Source organism: Leptinotarsa decemlineata, unplaced genomic scaffold, assembly GCF_025532065.1.
Source record: "Leptinotarsa decemlineata unplaced genomic scaffold, Ldec_3_MD MMD2_P_RNA_scaffold_11, whole genome shotgun sequence".
NCBI lineage: Eukaryota > Metazoa > Arthropoda > Insecta > Coleoptera > Chrysomelidae > Leptinotarsa > Leptinotarsa decemlineata.
Genome location: NW_027412525.1, coordinates 6,973,410 through 6,994,771, shown reverse-complemented (window position 1 = coordinate 6,994,771; position 21,362 = coordinate 6,973,410). Strand labels below are relative to the sequence as shown.

At 36.3% G+C, this 21,362-nt stretch overlaps 1 protein-coding gene across 1 annotated transcript; it reads right to left on the bottom strand.

Moving 5' to 3' along the window:
* Nucleotides 1-14,636: 14,636 nt before the first annotated feature.
* LOC141480557 (uncharacterized) lies at nucleotides 14,637-15,926 on the bottom strand. The gene is made up of 2 exons (XM_074170717.1): nucleotides 15,355-15,926; nucleotides 14,637-15,291 (listed from the first exon to the last, which is right to left on the bottom strand). The coding sequence occupies exons 1-2, from the start codon at nucleotides 15,507-15,509 to the stop codon at nucleotides 15,015-15,017; spliced, it is 432 nt and encodes a 143-aa protein (XP_074026818.1). The 5' UTR covers nucleotides 15,510-15,926; the 3' UTR covers nucleotides 14,637-15,014.
* Nucleotides 15,927-21,362: the final 5,436 nt, after the last annotated feature.

The window sequence follows — 21,362 nt, the reverse complement described above, 5'->3', positions numbered from 1 at the left end:
TCCGCACACCACGCATAATTCCCGTTCCCAAGATAGGTGGACTTTTGCCATTGATACCAATTTTTGCTGGGCTATCCGCACTAGGGAGTTTAGCGGGAGCCGCTGTTGGTATTACCAAGGCCGTGAATTCAACAAAAGCCAGCAAAGCGGCTTTAATGGAAGCCAATCGCCACAATAAAACCTTGGAGGCTGTAGCATTGGGCAAACACGTAAGTGGAAAATACCCCAAACCGTACCGTAAAGGTTTTGGACCATACAAAGCCACAACAAAACAAAAAACCCCTGCCTCAGAGGCCTCTCACCTATCTCGATCTCAGTTATTATGCACATAAAATGAAAATTCCACATTTTCGTGGCGTTTTTATGCGTTACCCTCTTCAGGTCCAAACAAAACGAGACAGCTATTGTTAATTTAGATGGAATAAGTGGACCAGTAACACATTGATTGGCATATAAGAAATGTGGTAAAGGAGTCGCATATTTCGATAGTTTTGAAGATCTACCCCCACCATTGGAATTGACTCGATTCTTTCGAAAATGTTCGAATGTAAAAATCAAATATAACTATGATCGTCAACAGAAATTTAATACAGTTCTCTGTGGTCACTTGTGCTTACAGTTTCTCTCTGAATAATTTTTCAAATAAAAATGGATACAACACCAAAACTGGATCGGGAGGTTATCCAGGGAATGGGGTTTTCACTTAAAATGTTTTCAAAATATGGCACCTTGAAAATAATGGATAAAGTGATGCTTGCAAATATGCCCAAGGAAGTGATACTTGCATGTGTTGCACATGAAATTGCATATGAGTAGGAGATTTGAGCCGGTTCTAAGCCTCCCCCCACCACTATGACGTATTAATTGGTTTTTTATTGGTTGTTGTTTGGTGAAGTTAATGTGATGTGACCTTGAAGGGTGTGGTGTATGGATCGTTCAGAAATTTTTTCCCGGTTCTAATCCTCCCCCCACCAATATGACGTATTATTTGCTTTTTTTTTGTTGTGCAGTGAAGTCAAGGCGTTGTGACCTTGAAGTGTCTGGTGCATGGATCGTTCAGATTTTTTTTTCATATGAGATTTTGTGTGTGTATGTGTGTGTGTGTGTTAGAGAATGCACGGTACAGGGTTTCATCATGTGCTTGTTTGTCTATGTACAAACATACGTCTGCATACTTCGAAGATCCTCCAAGTAATGAATGCTCCATCGGTGTGAGGGCACCAAGTTAGTAGTGGAGTGACGTCACAGCAATAACCGTTCAACGGCTAGAGAGCGACATGTTCACTCCACGACGTGTGGCAGAGTAATGCGTATTCATCGGTCTGCTCTCACCTCCCTCGATGTAGTGAAGGATGTGACGTAACGCCCCAGACTCGCCATCAATGGTGACACGCAGGCGGGCGAGGACTGTGCTAACGTCTGTCTTCTCCGAGAGCGCAACGACAATTGCTTGTTCGGCTATCGCTCTCGAAGCAGTGAATGATGTGACGTAACGCATCACCCTACCCTCGCTATTGATGGTGACACGCAGGCGGGCGAGGACTGTGCAAACGTCTGCCCTCTCCGAGAGCGCAACGATCACTGCTTGCTCGTGCCGGCAACTGTTATCGCATCAAATTGGGAGATGGGCTTGGCTGTGACGTCAGGCATCTCTAGTGGATAGCAACTAGCAATGTGAACCTTTCACGGTTTCATGGTGGGGGTGACTCGCACTGTTTAATATAAAAGAAATGCCTGGCACACTATGAAATCAGTAGACGAATATATCTGCAGCAGTTAGCAATTGGTAGAGTGTTATTCAGTTCGTAATAGAAGGAAGACGGTGAGTGTATTTGTCTGTTGGAAATTGTTTATATTTTCATATATATTATCATCATGTCCGTTTCAAAAGTAGACTTGAATAAAATTAATAATTTGATTGTACAGGAGGTTGAAATACTAGAGCAAAAGGCCTTATCATCATTGCCAATTGATGAAGTGTACATAATTAAAAATATGTCAACTTATTCTACACGATTTGGTAAATCAATTTTATTAACTTTGCAAGATGTGAGCAATGATAAATTATTTAAAACATGGCTACCAAAACGTATTTCGTTGCAATTCAGTGATGACGATATATCTTGTATCAACTCATCAGGTGGTAAATATACGATGGTGTATTTAGGACAGAGCCAACAAAGTTTTGCTGGCATGAAAACGCGATCTCTAGTTAAATTCAATATGATTGAATAATAATTGTAATAATTTATAGCGAATTTCTTTAGGTCATAGCTTACAAAGTTTTTTGGTGTGAAAACGCTAACTCTAGTCAAATTCAATATGATTGAATAATAATAGTAATTATAATGAATTTCTTATTGTTTTATTAATATTCATATATTAGATGATAATTATATGGAAATATAAACATTACTAACTTAGTTGAATACACCCACTTTGTAACTACAAGTAAAATGGGAATGTGAGTATTATATCACTGAAAAATTGGAGGTTGCTTATTGTTTTTTTTTATTCGATTTCAGTTCCACCATTTAAAGATGTGGATGTAGTACGCAAGTCAAGATTGGGTCGATGTTGTAGATCTCAAATCATCGGTTCAACATTTGTCGTCTAAATTGAAGGTGTTGGGTGATGGAGCCGAACATGCAAGCAATTATGATATGAGTGTATGCTATGATGAAAAACAAATCGAATTATGCCTTCGTGATGCTGAGAAGTATTGGAGTGGTGCAGAAGTTTGTAACAAATTTTTGGATAATGAATTGGAATTGTGGCAACTTTGTGAGGTTATGATTGAACTGAACCTAAGAAGATTCCTGTATAGCCTCCAACCATACTTGCCAGAATGGATTATTCATCACTTTGAATTGAATGATGAAAATCGAGAGGAAATTGAAGATGGTCGCGAAAATGATGATTATGAGGAAGAAGTTATTTTAGATAGTCTGTATGTTCCTGTTAATCATAAATAATGTCAAATAAAAAACTTTGAATTATTTTCATGTTTTATTTATTTAAATCTCATGAAAAACAATAGAAAATGATTACAAAACAATAAATATGATATAAAATACAATACATGATATAAGTCAGTTACAAATAAAAAAAAGATCATAAAACAGTATATGATAGAGTGAAAAAAAGTGTCAATATCTGCTATGAACTGAACCATCCAATTGTATGTTAAAACTGTATCATGCAAAATTAATGCATATACTTTAGTGTTGTCTGGAAACTTGGTCTTCCTCGTCTCAAACTCAATCTTTATATCAATAGTTGATGATTTTGTTGCATTCGGTTGATGGGAACAATCGATGACGAATAGTGGATTCTCTCTAAATTGCCCAATGTCCATCAGAGGTTCACTCATATCTTTATCATAATAACTTCGCTGGAAACTCTCAAAAGCATAATAAGCAGGAGCATCAAGTTTTTTATCGAAATTCAAATTCCAACGCTCATATGGATAAACTTCAGAATTCAAGTATACTCGAATACTATTGATATCAGCAGTTGTGAATTTGTAATATCCTGTGTTCTATCTTCAGATGTGGTAGTACTTTGGAATGCGATGATGACAAAACGAGGAGTTTCCAATGCATTAGTTGTTTTGATGGCCCATATGTCTGAAGAAGTCCCACGTAATGATGGTAGTTCATAGAGGTCCCACATACGATACGCCAACTTGATTTTGGCATTCAGACCGCTTTTGTTTATTCTACTCAAAAGTTTTAGCTTGTGTTTATCATCTGGTACAATATGTCTTATTTTCCATTCGATTTTATTTATTTCCGAATCAGCATCAACCTCACCTATATACGAGTTTTTGAATGATCGAGCGATAATCAAAATTAATTCCTGTTTGGCATTCAAGATACTTTTGTTGTAATCTTCAGCAAAACCCATCAAATATTTCAGTGGTAGTTTTCCACTAAAAACATGACTGTTTGTATCCAAGATATCTTGCTTCAATTGTGAAAGTCCCCAACCAGATGTCAATAATGTGTTAGCATGAGATTGTCCAAATGATATCATGGTTTTCATTGTAGATGTTATCCCAGGTTTTCTAACAACAGCCACTTGTTCACCACCCATTTCATAACGAATTTCGTCAAAGAGAAATGCAATTGCATTATTCGAGAGATAGCATGTTTTCGCTACATCTTTGGGGGTGAATTTACCTTCTATGTAAATGAAGCTGTCGGCAATATCTAGTATAACATCTTGATTATTGATTGCAATTCTGATTTCATCCGAATTCCTGAATAGCGGTGATCCATAGGGCTTATATGTGTGCTCATGTAAACTTATGAGAGAATGATCGAGCACTGGTTCATTGAATATATTCAACTTTTCACTGTTTGTTTCGAGCACCATTGTTATTTTCTCACTTTCAATCCAATCGATTTCAAAAATTTAAGATCACTCACAGACAGAGCGTTATATGCTAACTGTTTAGCATACACTTGTGGAATGAGCTTCTTTTTATGCACACTTTTCTTTTTATGCACACCTTTCTTTTTGATAGTGCAACTCGTTTGGGATTTTGTCTATTGTAAATGAAACCCATAACAACAGTTATTCGATTTTCTTCAATTCCAAAATAATGAAAATCTCTTCTTCACTTCCAAAATCGATAAGGTTATTTTTTTCATCCAAAATACGCACTGTAATGTTGTGAATCAATTGACGACCTTCTGGACTGACAGGCATATATATAATACTGTGTGGTTCTTTAGTAAGATTGTAGCCAGGTTCAACATCAATATCGAATGAGAAAAGAATGTGAGATTCTTCACCATTTATATATGAACCTGATATTATATTGCAATCTAAGCGGATAAGTCTCATAGTTGTAATGTTTATTGGTAATGATGATTCATGTATCTGATTTGGTGGAAATATTCCATGAGCGAACCCCATCATTTCTACTATAGAATTTGGATGTGTCAGATCAATTTCATATTTGGATCGCATTTCACATTTGAATGTATTATTATTGGCGTGTAGATAGAAAATATCATCTGCAACGACATCATTTGGTTTTTATCATGAAACAATCTGAACATGATATGTTTCTGTATGACGGCATTGATCTCTTCTATTTCGTAAGCACCACATGGAATTTCAATTGTCAACTTTTGGGGTATCGATGAGTTGTCATTACTGATTCTAAAACTAACTAAGTTATTAGCTTCAGTTATATTATTGATTGTATTGCATCCATAGAATCCCAAAAGACCTAATCCATAACGACTGTTCCTATTCAATTCAATTGGTGGAAAAAAATCCGCACTCAAGACACTTGTCCCGACAGCTTGTAGCTCGAACTTTCGTGACATGACTGATGAATATTTTGAAACACATTTCAATTTATTATTGTACACAGCAACAGCACATTTGAGACAATTTACACTTTTTGGAAGGTGTTGTATTGTAATAAGTATCATTTTTATTGATACCAATATTCACATCCTCTATATTACAAATACAACACATAGATTTTCGAGGTATAGGACCATCATTAACATCCGAATCTGAATTTTGATCGTGGTGGTGCTCATAACAATATCTATGTTTCATTATATCGATGTCATCTTGCAGATGCTTAGGCAACTTTTCCCAAACATATGCAATCTCATGTGCAACACATGCAAGTATCACTTCCTTAGGCATATTTGCAAGCAACACTTTATCCATTTTTTTCAAGGTACCATATTTTGAAAACATTCTAAGTGAAAACCCCATTCCCTTGATAGCCTCCCGATCCAGTTTTGGTGTTGAATCCATTTTTATTTGGAAGATTATTTAGAGAGAAACTGCAAGCACAAGTGACCACAGAGAACTGTATTAAATTTCTGTTGTCGATCATAGTTATATTTGATTTTTACATTCGAACATTTTCGAAAGAATCGAGTCAATTCCAATGGTGGGGTAGATCTCCAAAACTATCGAAATATGTGACTTCTTTCCCACATTTTTTATATGCCACCCAATGTGTTCCTGGTCCACTTATTCCATCTAAATTAACAATAGCTGTCTCGTTTTGTTTTGGACCTGAAGATGGTAATCTATCACGCATAAAAACACCACGAAAATGTGGAATTTTCATTTTTTGTGCATAATAACTGAGATCGAGATCAGTAAGAGGCCTCTGAGGTAGGGGTTCAATCAGTTTTTTGTTTTGTTTGTGGCTTTGTATGGTTTTAAATATAGTCCTAAACCTTTACGGTATGGTTTGAGATATATTCCACTTCCGCGTTTGCCTAATGCTACAGCCTCCATGGTTTTATTGTGACGATTGGCTTCCATTAAAGCCGCTCTGCTGGCTTTTGCCGAATTCACGGCCTTGGTAATACCAGCAGCGGCTCCCGCCAAACTTCCTAGTGCGGATAGTCCAGCAAAAATTGGTATCAATGGTAAAAGTCCACCGATCTTGGGAACAGGAATTATGCGTGGTGTGCGGATTTTCTTCTTTCCACCGGCAGCTTTAAGGTATTTACGTGCCGCCTGCAATGCCACAGTGATAGCTTTTTTGCTATTATTCGTCACAAATTGATTCCCACCAGCTTTCTTCAATACATTTCGCACTTTATGGACTATCCCAGCACCAAATGCAACTTTTTTAATATTATTTTTCTTCGATTGTTTCCTCTTACATTTTTTCTTATTGGTACTACAACCCATGCCCATATGTCTTTTCGCTTTCATAATGTTGGTGACAAGTAATGCAGCTGCTCTTTCCCCAATACTCGCGTCCTTTGATTTAACCCTATCCCAAGCGCTGTATTCAAGTTCTTTGTCGGCTAAATGTCTTGCTGCAAGATCAGATGGATGCTTAGAATATTGAATATCGTGTTTTTTGCATTCAATATCTAATTTATTGATTCCAGGATCGTTACGAGCTAAACGTTGTTTCAATTTTGTACCCGGTCCACAGTATTGATATCCTCCAGGTAGATGTAATTCGAAAGGAAGTTTGTTTATTGAATCATTAACAAAACCACAACCTCTTTTAATTTTACGATCACTTTCAATACGTCCGTATCGTTTGATGGTTCACATTGAAATGAATAAGCTAATAACATTTATATAGTCTCCAACCACGGCACGATGCGCATTGTAAAACAGAAAGAAAAGTTTGCTGTAGATAATCTAGATGAGAAATTTGGGTGTGGATTGAATGGACAAAGAGTATTCAGACATGGTCCACTACTTCCATCATCAGTTCGAGGACTCATTATAGGACCTTCAAATTGTGGAAAGACGAATGCAATGATATCACTATTAACACATCCACAAGGATTGAGATTTAGAAATGTGTATCTCTATTCGAAGTCACTCAATCAACCTAAATATCAGTACTTGCGAAGTGTTTTGGAACCTATAAAAGGATTAGGTTTTTATACATTCAGCAATAATGTAGAAATAGTGGAACCCTCCGACGCTAAGCCTAATTCTGTTTTCATTTTCGATGATGTGATATGTGAAAAGCAAGATATTATTAGATCATATTTCTGTATGGGACGTCATAAGGATGTTGATTGTTTTTATCTAGCACAGACATATTCACGGGTACCCAAACAGTTAGTGCGTGACAATACCAATTTCATTATAATGTTCAAACAAGATGAGACGAATTTACATCACATTTATTCAGATCATGTTTCACCCGATGTAACATTCAAACAATTCCAATTGATGTGTGTTAAATGCTGGGAGGATCAATATGGATTTCTAGTAATTGATAAGGATAGAAAAATAGATGAAGGTAGATATCGCAAAGGATTCGATAGTTTTATATACCCATGATCTTGTTTTTGAAACTTATTCGATCACTGAATATTGTAGAGGTCACTTCATCAACGAATTGAGCTATAATTTAAAAAGGGCATTATGAATACAAAAAACGATTCTGAACATAAAAACAATGAAATGAATTTGAAACGTCAACTAGTAGAGACAACAGAAGCTGTCAGACAGAAATTCAACTCTATCAAGAATGATAATATTGAAAATCGTTCGACACTTGAAAGATTGTATGAGCCCATAATGAAACCATTGAATGTTTTATCATCAAACGCTACTTCTAAATCAGCAGTGTTATCACCAAATCGTGGATCTGTTCAATCTACTTCAAATTATCCCATGAGTACTCCAATAGGAAGAAAACAATCTTTTGATGGTGTATCATCTGTGAATAGTGACACGAGCACACTTCAAGACGATATGAGAACAACTCTATTCGAAACACCATCATCGTCCCACATCGATTCCTCGGATCCTGACATCTCACCTGTTATGAATGAAAGTGGTGAAGATGTTTTGATGAAACATTTGAATAATTTAAAATCTAGAAATCCAGCATATGATGGAACATTTGGCGTACGTATGGATCCAATTACACAAAAGCTGAAAATGGGAAGTCTAGTGGTACATTTCAAAGATGGAAACATTTCATTTTGGGATGCTAATAAAGTGAAAAAATATGAATGCGCAGGTAGTCCAGAATTATATGATATGATCTTTTTGAAGAATCCACAAGATGTTGATAATGAAGAAACTCGTCAAGTATATTCCAAAATATTGAAAATAACGAATGCTCCATATAAACAATATCATCTGAAGAATGGTTTTAAAATACAAATTCTAAAAAATTTCGTGAAGTCATCAAACCACTATTAGACTCACGACAATATCCAATTAGGAGTAGAAGTAAAATTGGTGGAGCACTCAAACGAGTGAAAATGGAGAAAACATATAATTCTAAACCTGCGAATTATGTGTACTGGAATTCACCGAAAGAGTTAGTTGCTCGCCTACGACTATTGGTAGCATCAAAGTCAGCTGGACATACCGGACATTTTAATGAAATAATTTCAATAATTGAAGAATTACGTGAAGAAGGTATAATATATTAATATATATCCATAAGTAATGATCACTGTCACATCATCATTCAATGCAGTAACATTATCACTTTTTTTCTCTTTAATCATATTGAAATAGAATGACTAATGAAGTAAGTGATATCAAACGACAAGTTGTTAATGAATTACATAGACCTGCAAGACGTAATTTTCGTAGAAGAATAACTACCATCAAAGGTTTTGCAGATCTATGGCAAATAGATCTAGCTGAACTACAACCTTATGCAAAAAGTAATGAAGGATACCGATATATACTTGTAGTAATTGATTGTTACTCAAAATATCTATGGACTGTGCCAGTTAAAGATAAAAAAGGTAGTACAATAACTAATGCAATGAAATATGTACTGAAGAAAGCCAAATTTTCCCCTAAACATATACAAAGCGATCAAGGAAAGAATTTTTTAATAGAAGCTTCTCATCTCTCATGCGAGAATATAATATCAATCATTATTCAACATTCAGCACAAAGAAGGCAGCTATAGCAGAAAGAGTGATTCGTACAATAAAGGCATGGCTCTACAAGGAATTTTCGATGAGATATTCCACAAATGGCTTGATATTCTTCCAATTATAACAAGTAGATATAACAATAAAGTTCATCGTACAATATGTATGGCCCCCATCAATGTTGATTCAACAACAAAATTGAAATTCGAAGGTATCAATGGAATTGGAGGAAAACAAAGTAAACCCAAATTCCAATTGAATGATATTGTACGTATAAGCAAATACAAAAATATTTTTGAAAAGTCTTACACTGCGAATTTTACCACGGAGCTCTTCAAGATTGTTAAAATTAATAAAACCACCCCAACGACTTATAATCTTGAAGATATGAATGAACAACCGATTAGAGGATGTTTTTACGAAGAAGAGTTATTACGAACCGAGAATCCTGACGTATATCTGATTGAGAAGGTGTTGAAGAGAAGAAAAATAAAGTATATGTAAAGTGGTTAGGCCTTCCTAGCGAACAAAATTCTTGGATTGATGAATCAAATATGGTTTAAATGTATCTAATAGTGTATTTTTGAATGAAGTAATATTAAAGTTTATTATTGTTTTCATTTCAATTATAAGTATGTGAATTGAAAAATATTGCAGCGTTAAACGTTGCCCCAGCCATTCGCAACGTTCTGTGTATACCAAACCAAATTAATTGTATACTCCATTCCCGCTTATATTTTTCAACTCACGATATTGAAAACACATTATCATTCCCAAAACTAATCCCCGTCACTTTGAAATGCAGTATCCAACTCTTTTTGCCAATTATCTCTTACTGATAATGCCGTCTCATAAAGCTTAGTCGACTCCTCAAGCTCAGCCTGAGCTTGCATTCTCGAACGTTGATGGAATTGATTATCTTTACCAATTTTTGAACGGAGTTCATCAGCATCTTTAGACATTCTAGCCAATTCAACCTTCGCTAATGCAATCTTGGCATCTAATGCTTCAAGAGTTTCATTATTAGCATTAATAGCTTGCTCACTCTTTTCAAGTTCAGCAATAGTCATCTGTGCCTTTACAAGACGGCATTTTGCTTTCCTTTTCATTTCTCCAAACCGCTGGAGTGGACTGAAAGAAGATAGCGGTTCAGCTTTGAAATCACTCTCCATTTCTTTAGGAGTACATTTTGGCTTCCTCTTCGATCTGTCACTTTTCGTTGCGGGTTTTTTCTGTCGCACAACACTTTTGGATTCTTTCTTTTCTTTAAAGTCAGTGACAATCGATGAAGATGCATTAGTAACCTTCCTCTTGATTGTTTTAGATTTCTTATCAACACCAAGAGGAATGGTAGATGAAGAGTGTTTGAGTGATGATAATTGCGAAACAATTGGTTTTTCAATAATAATTTGCCCATTTGGTTCCGGCACATCTGCAAAGTTAACGAATTCGTTAATATCAAAATCATTTATCGAATCTTGGCTCGATAAATGTAATACTGGAATATTTTCAAAATCAGTCTGATCGATATCAACAAGTGGTGAACCATCTTCAGCAATCAATAGCGGCATAGAGCTCATGATAATGATTATTAAGGTCTGAGGAATGATATGTGATAGCAATAGAATGTGGATAGGAAAGGTGATGTAGTTACTGAGACCTCACCATTTATAGAAGAAAATAAACTAGCGCATGCGCTCTTTCATCAACTGGCACATGCGCTCTTTCACTAAACTATTCACGCATGTAACAATCTTAGTCATTTAAGAGGAAAACTTTGTGTTGCATGCATGTAAATGTGAGAAAATAATACAAATAAACTCAAAATATATATATATATATATATATATATATATATATTTATTAATAATAGAGGACAATAACGATAATAAAAAATATTAATATGTCTCTGTGGATGTGGAACGTTCTTTGACTCTATTCCTCAATATTTGTTGCTCATGCGTCAGACACCTACATTGAAAAAAATGAATTCTCCTATTTGGGTAGAGTTGACCAACCTTCTCAAACAGATCCCAAGTACTTCTACATGTATTGCATACATGATTCCAACAATTCATGGAATATGTATCACAACGCAAACAACGTTGTAGTGGAGCTGGAACGGCAGCACAGGTACCACAAATATTTCTACAGATACCTATATTATTAAATATTATAGGTTCAGAACACTTCAGACACTGTAACTGTTGTTGACGATTATCCGATTTTGTTCGCTTCGGCGGATGAGAAGGAGGCGATAGTTGAATCCGCGACACACAATCACTACACATACCAGTACATGGATTGATTGAATCCTTAGGTCTACTTATTTGGCAAAAGTAGCACACAATAGCCCCTGCAATCATCATTGGGTAGACACACACTTTTGGTTTTTCATTCCACTCTTTTGGAAACGGCATTTTACTAATTCGATTAGAAATATTAAGAGATGACTTACAGAAACTCTGAATGCTCTCTCCTATACCGACGATCTCTATTTATACAAATCAACATCATGTGAAAGGATAGTGGGATAACTTCTCCTTCTCTTCCACTCTAAACGAGTCAAGTGGGAGTCGCACTACCACCACTACCTATATAAGTCGAATTGCAAACCTAGAGTTCATTCATTCACTCTGCATCTGTGAGAAAACGTTAAGATGAATACTCAAAAAATAGTTGCTGCATTAAACAGAATATCTGCTATTGATACTAATATAATTGGATAGACGAGACAGATGATGAGGATGTCAACATTCCGCTAGAGGAAGTGATACTTGAAGAAGGTGTTGGAGTTGAAGAAGGTGTTGGAGTCGATGAAGTGGAGATTGACCTTGAAGTCAACGAAGTTGAAATTGAGGCTGAGAGCGATGAAGATGAAGACATGGTCGTTGAGCTAGTCGTGGATGGTGAAGGTGAAGTTGAAGGGGTTGTAGCAGACTCATCTGAAGGTGATAGCGCTTTGAGAATCGGTCACCGAATGCTCAACATCACCGATACCTTAGAAGATACTGCCGATTTATATTGCGTGATGAATGCGCATGTGCAGATCGAAACGATTGATGGCAGCATAAAAAAGTTATGTTGGTGCTGTTTCCGATTTTATTCAATAAGGAACAATAACGGTGGCTGGTATCAACACGTTAATATCCACGATACGGTCTCTATGATGGAAATGGGTCAATATTGGTGTGAGGCATGTGAAAGACCGCTTACGAATTTCACGAGAGTATCAGCTTGCGTAATATGCAATAATGTGAAACCTGTGGCAGAATAACCCTGGACCTATTGGTCAAAAAAAAAACAACAGCCCTTTTCAGGGCTACATTATTCACACAAACAGTAGTTAGTTGTATTAGTATTCATAGATTATATGACAAATGAATACTTTGACTAATAAAAAGTCTAAGTTGGAAATTTGTTAGTCTTTGAATATCTATACATTATATGACAAATAAATTACTACTTTGACTGAAAAGTCGAAATTTGGAATTTGATAGTCATTGAATATCTATGCATATGATGAGTACTACTTTAAATGAAAGTTGAAGTTGGCATTTTGTCAATCATTGTATGCATATAATGATGAATACTTTTACATACATACATTTTGTTTGAGACCATAATGTTAACAATGGTATGAACCTGTTTCTGTTTGAAAGTATAATGATAGCTCTGAAAGAGCTATTTTTTTTTATTGTTTCAGTCTTCAATTGTAGCCCTGAAAAGGGCTGTTTTTTTATTAATCCATGCAATGGTATGGACTAACGCTCCTCATCATCATCGGAAACAATGATGATTGTTAGATCGTCTAACTCATTGACATCCATCTCTAACTCTGCCTCTACTTCCTCTTGCATACCTTCTTCCATACGTGCCGGGAAATCATCAGGTAGATCATAGATACGTTGCAGCATTTGTGCAAAATTTGTACTGAAATGATCGAACGTTGAATCTATTCCATGTATCTGGATGGGGCCTGTACTCGTCATAGAATACTCTGGTACACTCATCGGTTCGGTGGTGGAATCAACACTCGACATTGTGGAAGAATGATATAGAACTGGGATTGATGCTTTATTTATATTGGGAAAAAAAGGAGGGGGTGAAGTGTAAATGTAGAACAATTCAGTTTTTGAAATTCGAAAGCAATAAGAATGACAATTTTCTTGAAATTCTAAGTGATTATTATTATGAGAAACTCTGAGTGATTATTATAAAAAAACTAATAAGGGAGAGGGAAAAAGACACTGCCCCAACCTCGCAGTGCCTCGTGTACACCAACCAAAAAGTGTGTACTCCGTGGAAAGAAAGGAAAGGAATAGAAAGGATGGAGAAACGAGGAAACGATTACATATCATCGTCTGAATTCAGGACTTCATCAATCAGGATAGGGGATGGTGGAGGACTATCATCGGACTCATTGTCAGCGTCACCGTCATCATCGTCATCGCTGTCGTCGTCTGTGTTTCCGGACTGTGTATCCCATTCGTAATCATTCCGCCAATCATAGGGATCTGGATAATCCCCATCAGACAGGTCTGCTTGATCGGTTCCAGTAACGTGAAGCACTTGTATCCGATCATCATAAATTATGTTATCATAATTCATCGAGTGAGGTGCCGTCGTGGAGGTAACGAAACCTTCATGGATAGAAGCCCAGTAAGGATGTTGATGCGCTGGGTCACTGTACGGCTCAGTAGTTGAATCAGGTTCCATGTTGAAGGTGGCTGATCAACTGAATATTCCAACCGATAATTCCTACTTTTATACTTTTGAAAGGGAGTGGGGGAGGAGTGGGGAGGAGAGGGGATTAAGTGGGAATGAATTTCAAAAATGACATGAGCTATATTCCATGAAAGAGAAAATTGAAAATCCTATATAAATTATATGAAATATACTTATTGATTTCATTATGAAACATATTTTCTTCCCAAGAGATTATTTACAAGAGATTAGAGAACACAAAAATTGATGTGAGGTATTTGCATAGAAGAACTTGTAATTGAAATAAAAAAAAGGAAATAATAATAAGACGAAGTGAAGAAAAATGCTCCAACCATCGCATTGTTCAATGTGTACCAAACCAAAACAATGTACACCCTTAATTTCACTTCTTTTTTTTTATTTTATTTTTATTTCCTAAAATTACAAAAAACTATCTCAATTAAATATTCCTAACTAACCTAAAACTAATCTTACTACACTTAATCTATGGGAGAGTTTTTATGAAAGTCACTAACTTTTTATAAGTCTCTATCGAAGACGTATCTGCTTAACACTTTTTCTCCAGAGATGCATACTTCCGATCTAGTTCGGCCATTTCTTTTTCTAATTCCCTCCGTCGGTTAACAATTTCAGCCATTTCGCGCTTCCTTTTAACCAACGCGGCCTCACTAGATCGAGAAGCATGTACTGCTTCCTTACATCTCTGTAGAAAACTGTCCAACATTTCACTAACCTCTCCGATAGGCTGTCGCACTTGTGGCACCAACACTTCAGGATTCGTCACCGGTGTTGCCAGCATCGGCGAAAGCGGCACCACCGACGGAGTGAATACGATGGGAGCCTCCTCCGATGGGGACAATACGACTGGTGGCTCCTCCGGAGAAGGCGCCCTAGGTTGTTCCACTACTGCTGCGGGTAGAGCCTTAAGCTCTTTGGAGCGGTCGACCAACTACCTGCATAAGGATTAGTCCTATTGCAAGTAGCTCGGTACTTAGGAATAGGACCAAGCCCCGCTGCAGGTCGTTGGCAAACCTTCTTCACAGGCCTGACTTCCTCCTCCTCGAATAAGTCAGGGCTGGTAGATCTGCACCTAACTCGCGAAGTGGATGCCTTCTCCTGCTCTGTCATAGGCATGATGGATGCCACAGCGTTATTTAATTCCTGAGTGTTGGATGTCATTCTGAAAATGTAAAATAATACAAAGTTAGTAGATATAAAAAATTAAAGTACATTGTTAACTTACTCAAACTTAGCTCCTCGTCGTATAGTACACCGCTTCTGGTTGAGTATGGTTGGACTGCTCTGGATGACTGGAGTTGTCGTACTGAATGTAGAGGAACGTGCTCCTCGGGGTATCAACATCGTTGGGAGTGGAGGGAATGAGGTGGGGGCGTGCATGCGCAATGGTTGGAATATGGTGGGGCGAGAAATGATAGGAAGTGGGCGGGGTGAGCAATGGTGGGAAGAAAGCGGGCCGCGCTCCGCGCGGCCTACGCCCCAATTCGCTACGCCCGCGCCGGCGCGCTTCGCGCGCCAGCGCGAGCGTAATGAGGCAACCGCGCCGGCGCGCTTCGCGCGCCGTGAAACCTAACCTAACATAACCTAACACCTAACCTAACGTATGTATGACCCTAACCTACAGTATGTAATAACCTAACCTAATCTAACCTAACCTAACCTATCATAAGTATTAACCTAACCTAACGTATGTATGACCCTAACCTACAGTATGTATTAACCTAATCTAACCTAACGCGGGAGTAAATTCACCATGTTGGTTCAATTAATACGTCATCTGTTGGTTTTAGTTTTGGTTCTATTATTCTAACATTTGGATCAATGTCCAGTCCTGGATATCCCAGCCCACCTGATGACCTGACTTTATGGCTTTTCTCCAAAACTTCAACTCTCTCTTCTAGTACATCATACTTTTTCATTGTACTCGCTGTTATGTTTGACACAGCATCAAATTTTTTATTTGTAGACGCTGTTATGTCAGACATTCTTATGTCCACATCATTTGTAATTTTGTCAAATTTACGAGTGAAAGTTATCCGAGCCTCTGCAATTTTATCGTCAAATGCTTGACGGGCATCGCGAGCAATATTGCCTATTGTGGATTGTATTGCAGCTTGTAGGGCTAGAAGTATAACCTCCTTTGTTCCGTTAATTTCCCCCTCAAGATATGATACAGTTACACAATTACTCTTGTCAATTGGTTCGCTTATATTTTTCAATATTTTTCTTTGCATGTCATAATGACCATCTTTTGTTAATTTAAAACCAATCCCGGAGGACCTCGAATGACATTACCACCCAATTTTCTTTTTCTACCAAACTTATCGATTGTTTTAGACATTGTGCACTCTACGATGATTCTTTTCAAACTGATATTTCTTTCATTTACATTATGCTATATACTTTACAGTAATTGGTTAGGAAAATAGAAATGAAACAAATAATATTTTTATCATTTTTTATTCATCTAAGTAACTTGGTAAAAGTGATACATATACAATATATAATACAATAATCACAAATACGAATGTTCCGATTTGAAGGAATAAGCAATAATACTTCGAATTATAATTCAATTATTCATCTCTACAGTCAACAAATTGATTAGTTGGTCTAAGGCGCTCTCTTGAGAAAAAGAATGAACGATTTCAGACACCCAACGAATGTTATCATTAGGATCATTTCGATAAAACTCTATATCGTTATGACCCCATGGAAGAGTTCGAGTGGTATTCGAAATGATGAATCTCTTGTCGTCATGATACGATAAAGCGACTTTATTTTTCAATTCAGTGTAAATATCATGCAATACGCTTCTGAACGAGTTCATCTTCCTGAATATCATACCTCCCTCTTCAATGATTTTTTCATAGTCTTCACATATCAATTCATTCTTTATAACAGATCGTTTCACACCTTTGGCCTTCTTCAGTTCACCATCAACAGATTTCACGTAATACCCTTTAGCAGCTGTACCGTAAAAGCTGATTATTGGATCATTTGGGAATTCATCTTTGAAATTACCCAGAACTGACTTTGTCACTGGAATATTGAATTGGTTTCCTATTTTATAATTAGATGTATCGAAGTTATTTATATTATTTTTGATAAATTCATAGAAATTGTCTGTATTTACTTTGAGAATAAGGGAGTCGGTATCAGTGTAGAGTAAGGACACATCTTCTCCAAACTGTTGTTTGATACATCCATAGAAAAAATCATACATAACTGTTTTAGATAATTCTAGAATGGAAAATCCTAAATATAGTGGTTTATCATAATGAACTTTTACTCTAGCCAATTGAATGGCAACAAAATTTTCTGTAAAAATAGAGCATTTTTTAAAATTTGGTGGCGATATGAGACAACTAGAACCTATAGTTCTTTTTATATTTTCCCAATGTGTAATGAGTCTAACATCAATTCTATTGTCTACGTTTTCCATTGTTTTTCCATAGACTGCATTATTCATTAGTTTGTAGAAATCTTTTTCAGATTTGTTATTAGACCTATTACGCATTTCAGTATTCAAATCTATATAAGGCTTCATCCAACATGATTGCTTAAACCTCAATACTCTATGTGTGTTCATCACTATCAAACCATGATTGACAGCTTGCTGTGAGTTTCTATAGTGAACAATATATTTTCTTTTGTCGTTTAAATTTGGAATTAATTTGGGAACTTTCGATTTTGCATATGGAGGTATCAAACGTTCAACTAAGAATGGTAAATCGGAATGTTTATCATGAAGTTCTTGGGGATAATGTATATCCACTTCCAATACATATCCATAAGGACTATCAATATCCACATTCATTATATCAAGATTGAGAATTTCATGAGGTGCTAACCATGAAAATTCACCTGTTGGTAATGGTTGCGACATGCTATAACCATATAGATTTGTTGCATCCAAATATGAAATGAATGAAGATGGTTCATTTGGATTATAATCCGGTAAAAATTTATTGTTTGCTTTATGTTTCCTTTCACTACATTGACTTATTCCACCACGAATACCTTTTTGAAAGAAGTGAACCATATCAATATCAGTTAGTAATTCCAATTCAATATTAGTATATTTCAACATGGCATCCCACGATAATCCGGGTGCAGTGAAGTATTGTGCCGGATCCAATTTATATTTATCAACAGATATATTTCTAAAGTTTTCAAAAATGTCACATAATAGTAACACATCTGACTTTAAATATAAATCAGAGTATTCACCCAAATCCTGACATTCGAATGAATTCCAAACAAGTTGAGCTCTCCCATAATCATTATCTGATATATGTTCACAATTGAGTTTATCATAAAATTGATTTTTGGTTGGAAGTCTTGGATAATTCAGTTTTTCGATGTCATCAACAAAACTATAGGGAAATACACCTTTCTTTCTCATCAAATTGAAATTTTCAATTTGTGGGAAATGTTTGCGCATCTCGATACACTGATCAGATGTTAAATTTGCACCTAAATTCTCCAAAGAACTAGGCATGAATCTGAAACTATCAATGAATCTCATTTTCAAATAATTCTTCTTCACCCTACCATCTTTATCCGTATAGGAGTGTGTAAAGACGTGTTATTTGCTTTTTTTGTTGTGCAGTGAAGTCGAGGCGTTGTGACCTTGAAGTGTCTGGTGCATGGATCGTTCAGATTTTTTTTTTCATATGAGATTTTGTGTGTGTATGTGTGTGTGCACGGTACAGGGTTTCATCATGTGCTTGTTTGTCTATGTACAAACATACGTCTGCATACTTCGAAGATCCTCCAAGTAATGAATGCTCCATCGGTGTGAGGGCACCAAGTTAGTAGTGGAGTGACGTCACAGCAATAACCGTTTAACGGCTAGAGAGTGACATGTTCACTCCACGACGTGTGGCAGAGTAATGCGTATTCATCGGTCTGCTCTCACCTCCCTCGATGTAGTGAAGGATGTGACGTAACGCATCGCCCCAGACTCGCCATCAATGGTGACACGCAGGCGGGCGAGGACTGTGCTAACGTCTGTCCTCTCTGAGAGCGCAACGACAACTACTTGTTCGTATCGCTCTCGAAGCAGTGAATGATGTGACGTAACGCATCGCCCTACCCTCGCTATTGATGGTGACACGCAGGCGGGTGAGGACTGTGCAAACGTCTGCCCTCTCCGAGAGCGCAACGACCACTACTTGCTCGTACCGGCAACTGTTATCGCATCGAATTGGGAGATGGGCTTGGCTGTGACGTCAGGCATCTCTAGTGGATAGCAACTAGCAATGTGAACCTTTCACGGTTTCATGGTGGGGGTGACTCGCACTGTTTAATATAAAAGAAATGCCTGGCACACTATGAAATCAGTAGACGAATATATCTGCAGCAGTTAGCAATTGGTAGAGTGTTATTCAGTTCGTAATAGAAGGAAGACGGTGAGTGTATTTGTCTGTTGGAAATTGTTTATATTTTCATATATATTTTCATCATGTCCTTTTCAAAAGTAGACTTGAATAAAATTAATAATTTGATTGTACAGGAGGTTGAAATACTAGAGCAAAAGGCCTTATCATCATTGCCAATTGATGAAGTGTATATAATTAAAAATATGTCAACTTATTCTACACGATTTGGTAAATCAATTTTATTAACTTTGCAAGATGTGAGCAATGATAAATTATTCAAAACATGGCTACCAAAACGTATTTCGTTGCAATTCAGTGATGACGATATATCTTGTATCAACTCATCAGGTGGTAAATATAGGATGATGTATTTAGGACAGAGCCAACAAAGTTTTGTTGGCATGAAAACGCGATCTCTAGTTAAATTCAATATGATTGAATAATAATAGTAATAATTTATAGAGAATTTCTTTAGGTCATAGCTTACAAAGTTTTTTGGTGTGAAAACGCTAACTCTAGTCAAATTCAATATGATTGAATGATAATAGTAATTATGATGAATTTCTTATTGTTTTATTAATATTCATATATTAGATGATAATTATATGGAAATATAAACATTACTAACTTAGTTGAACACACTCACTTTGTAACTACAAGTAAAATGGGAATGCGAGTATTATATCACTGAAAAATTGGAGGTTGCTTATTGTTTTTTTTATTCGATTTCAGTTCCACCATTTAAAGATGTGGATGCAGTACGCAAGTCAAGATTGGGTCGATGTTGCAGATCTCAAATCATCGGTTCAACATTTGTCGTCTAAATTAAAGGTGTTGGGTGATGGAGCCGAACATGCAAGCAATTATGATGTGAGTGTATGCTATGATGAAAAACAAATCGAATTATGCCTTCGTGATGCTGAGAACTATTGGAGTGGTGCAGAAGTTTGTAAAAAATTTTTGGATAATGAATTGGAATTGTGGCAACTTTGTGAGGTTATGATTGAACTGAACCTAAGAAGATTCCTGTATAGCCTCCAACCATACTTGCCAGAATGGATTATTCATCACTTTGAATTGAATGATGAAAATCGGGAGGAAATTGAAGATGGTCGCGAAAATGATGATTATGAGGAAGAAGTTATTTTAGATAGTCTGTATGTTCCTGTAAATCATAAATAATGTCAAATAAAAAACTTCGTATTATTTTCATGTTTTATTTATTTAAATTTCATAAAATACAATAGAAAATGATTACAAAACAATAAATATGGTATAAGTCAGTTACAAATAAAAAAAAGATCATAAAACAGTATATGATAGAGTGAAAAAAAAAGTGTCAATATCTGCTATGAACTGAACCATCCAATGCATTGTATGTTAAAACTGTATCATGCAAAATTAATGCATATACTTTAGTGTTGTCTGGAAACTTGGTCTTCCTCGTCTCAAACTCAATCTTTATATCAATAGTTGATGATTTTGTTGCATTCGGTTGATGGGAACAATCGATGACGAATAGTGGATTCTCTCTAAATTGTCCAATGTCCATCAGAGGTTCACTCATATCTTTATCATAATAACTTCGCTGGAAACTTTCAAAAGCATAATAATCAGGAGCATCAAGTTTTTTATCGAAATTCAAATTCCAACGCTCATATGGATAAACTTCAGAATTCAAGTATACTCGAATACTATTGATATCAGCAGTTGTGAATTTTGTAATATCCTGTGTTCTGTCTTCAGATGTGGTAGTACTTTGGAATGCGATGATGACAAAACGAGGAGTTTCCAATGCGTTAGTTGTTTTGATGGCCCATATGTCTGAAGAAGTCCCACGTAATGA

Bases quoted from the DNA above. Each gene is read 5' to 3' on its own strand.
- LOC141480557 (XM_074170717.1), bottom strand. From the start codon at position 15,509: ATGCACGCCCCCACCTCATTCCCTCCACTCCCAACGATGTTGATACCC. The intron at 15,292-15,354 runs GTAAGTTAACAA...TTACATTTTCAG, and splicing joins CGACGAGGAGCTAAGTTTGA to AATGACATCCAACACTCAGG.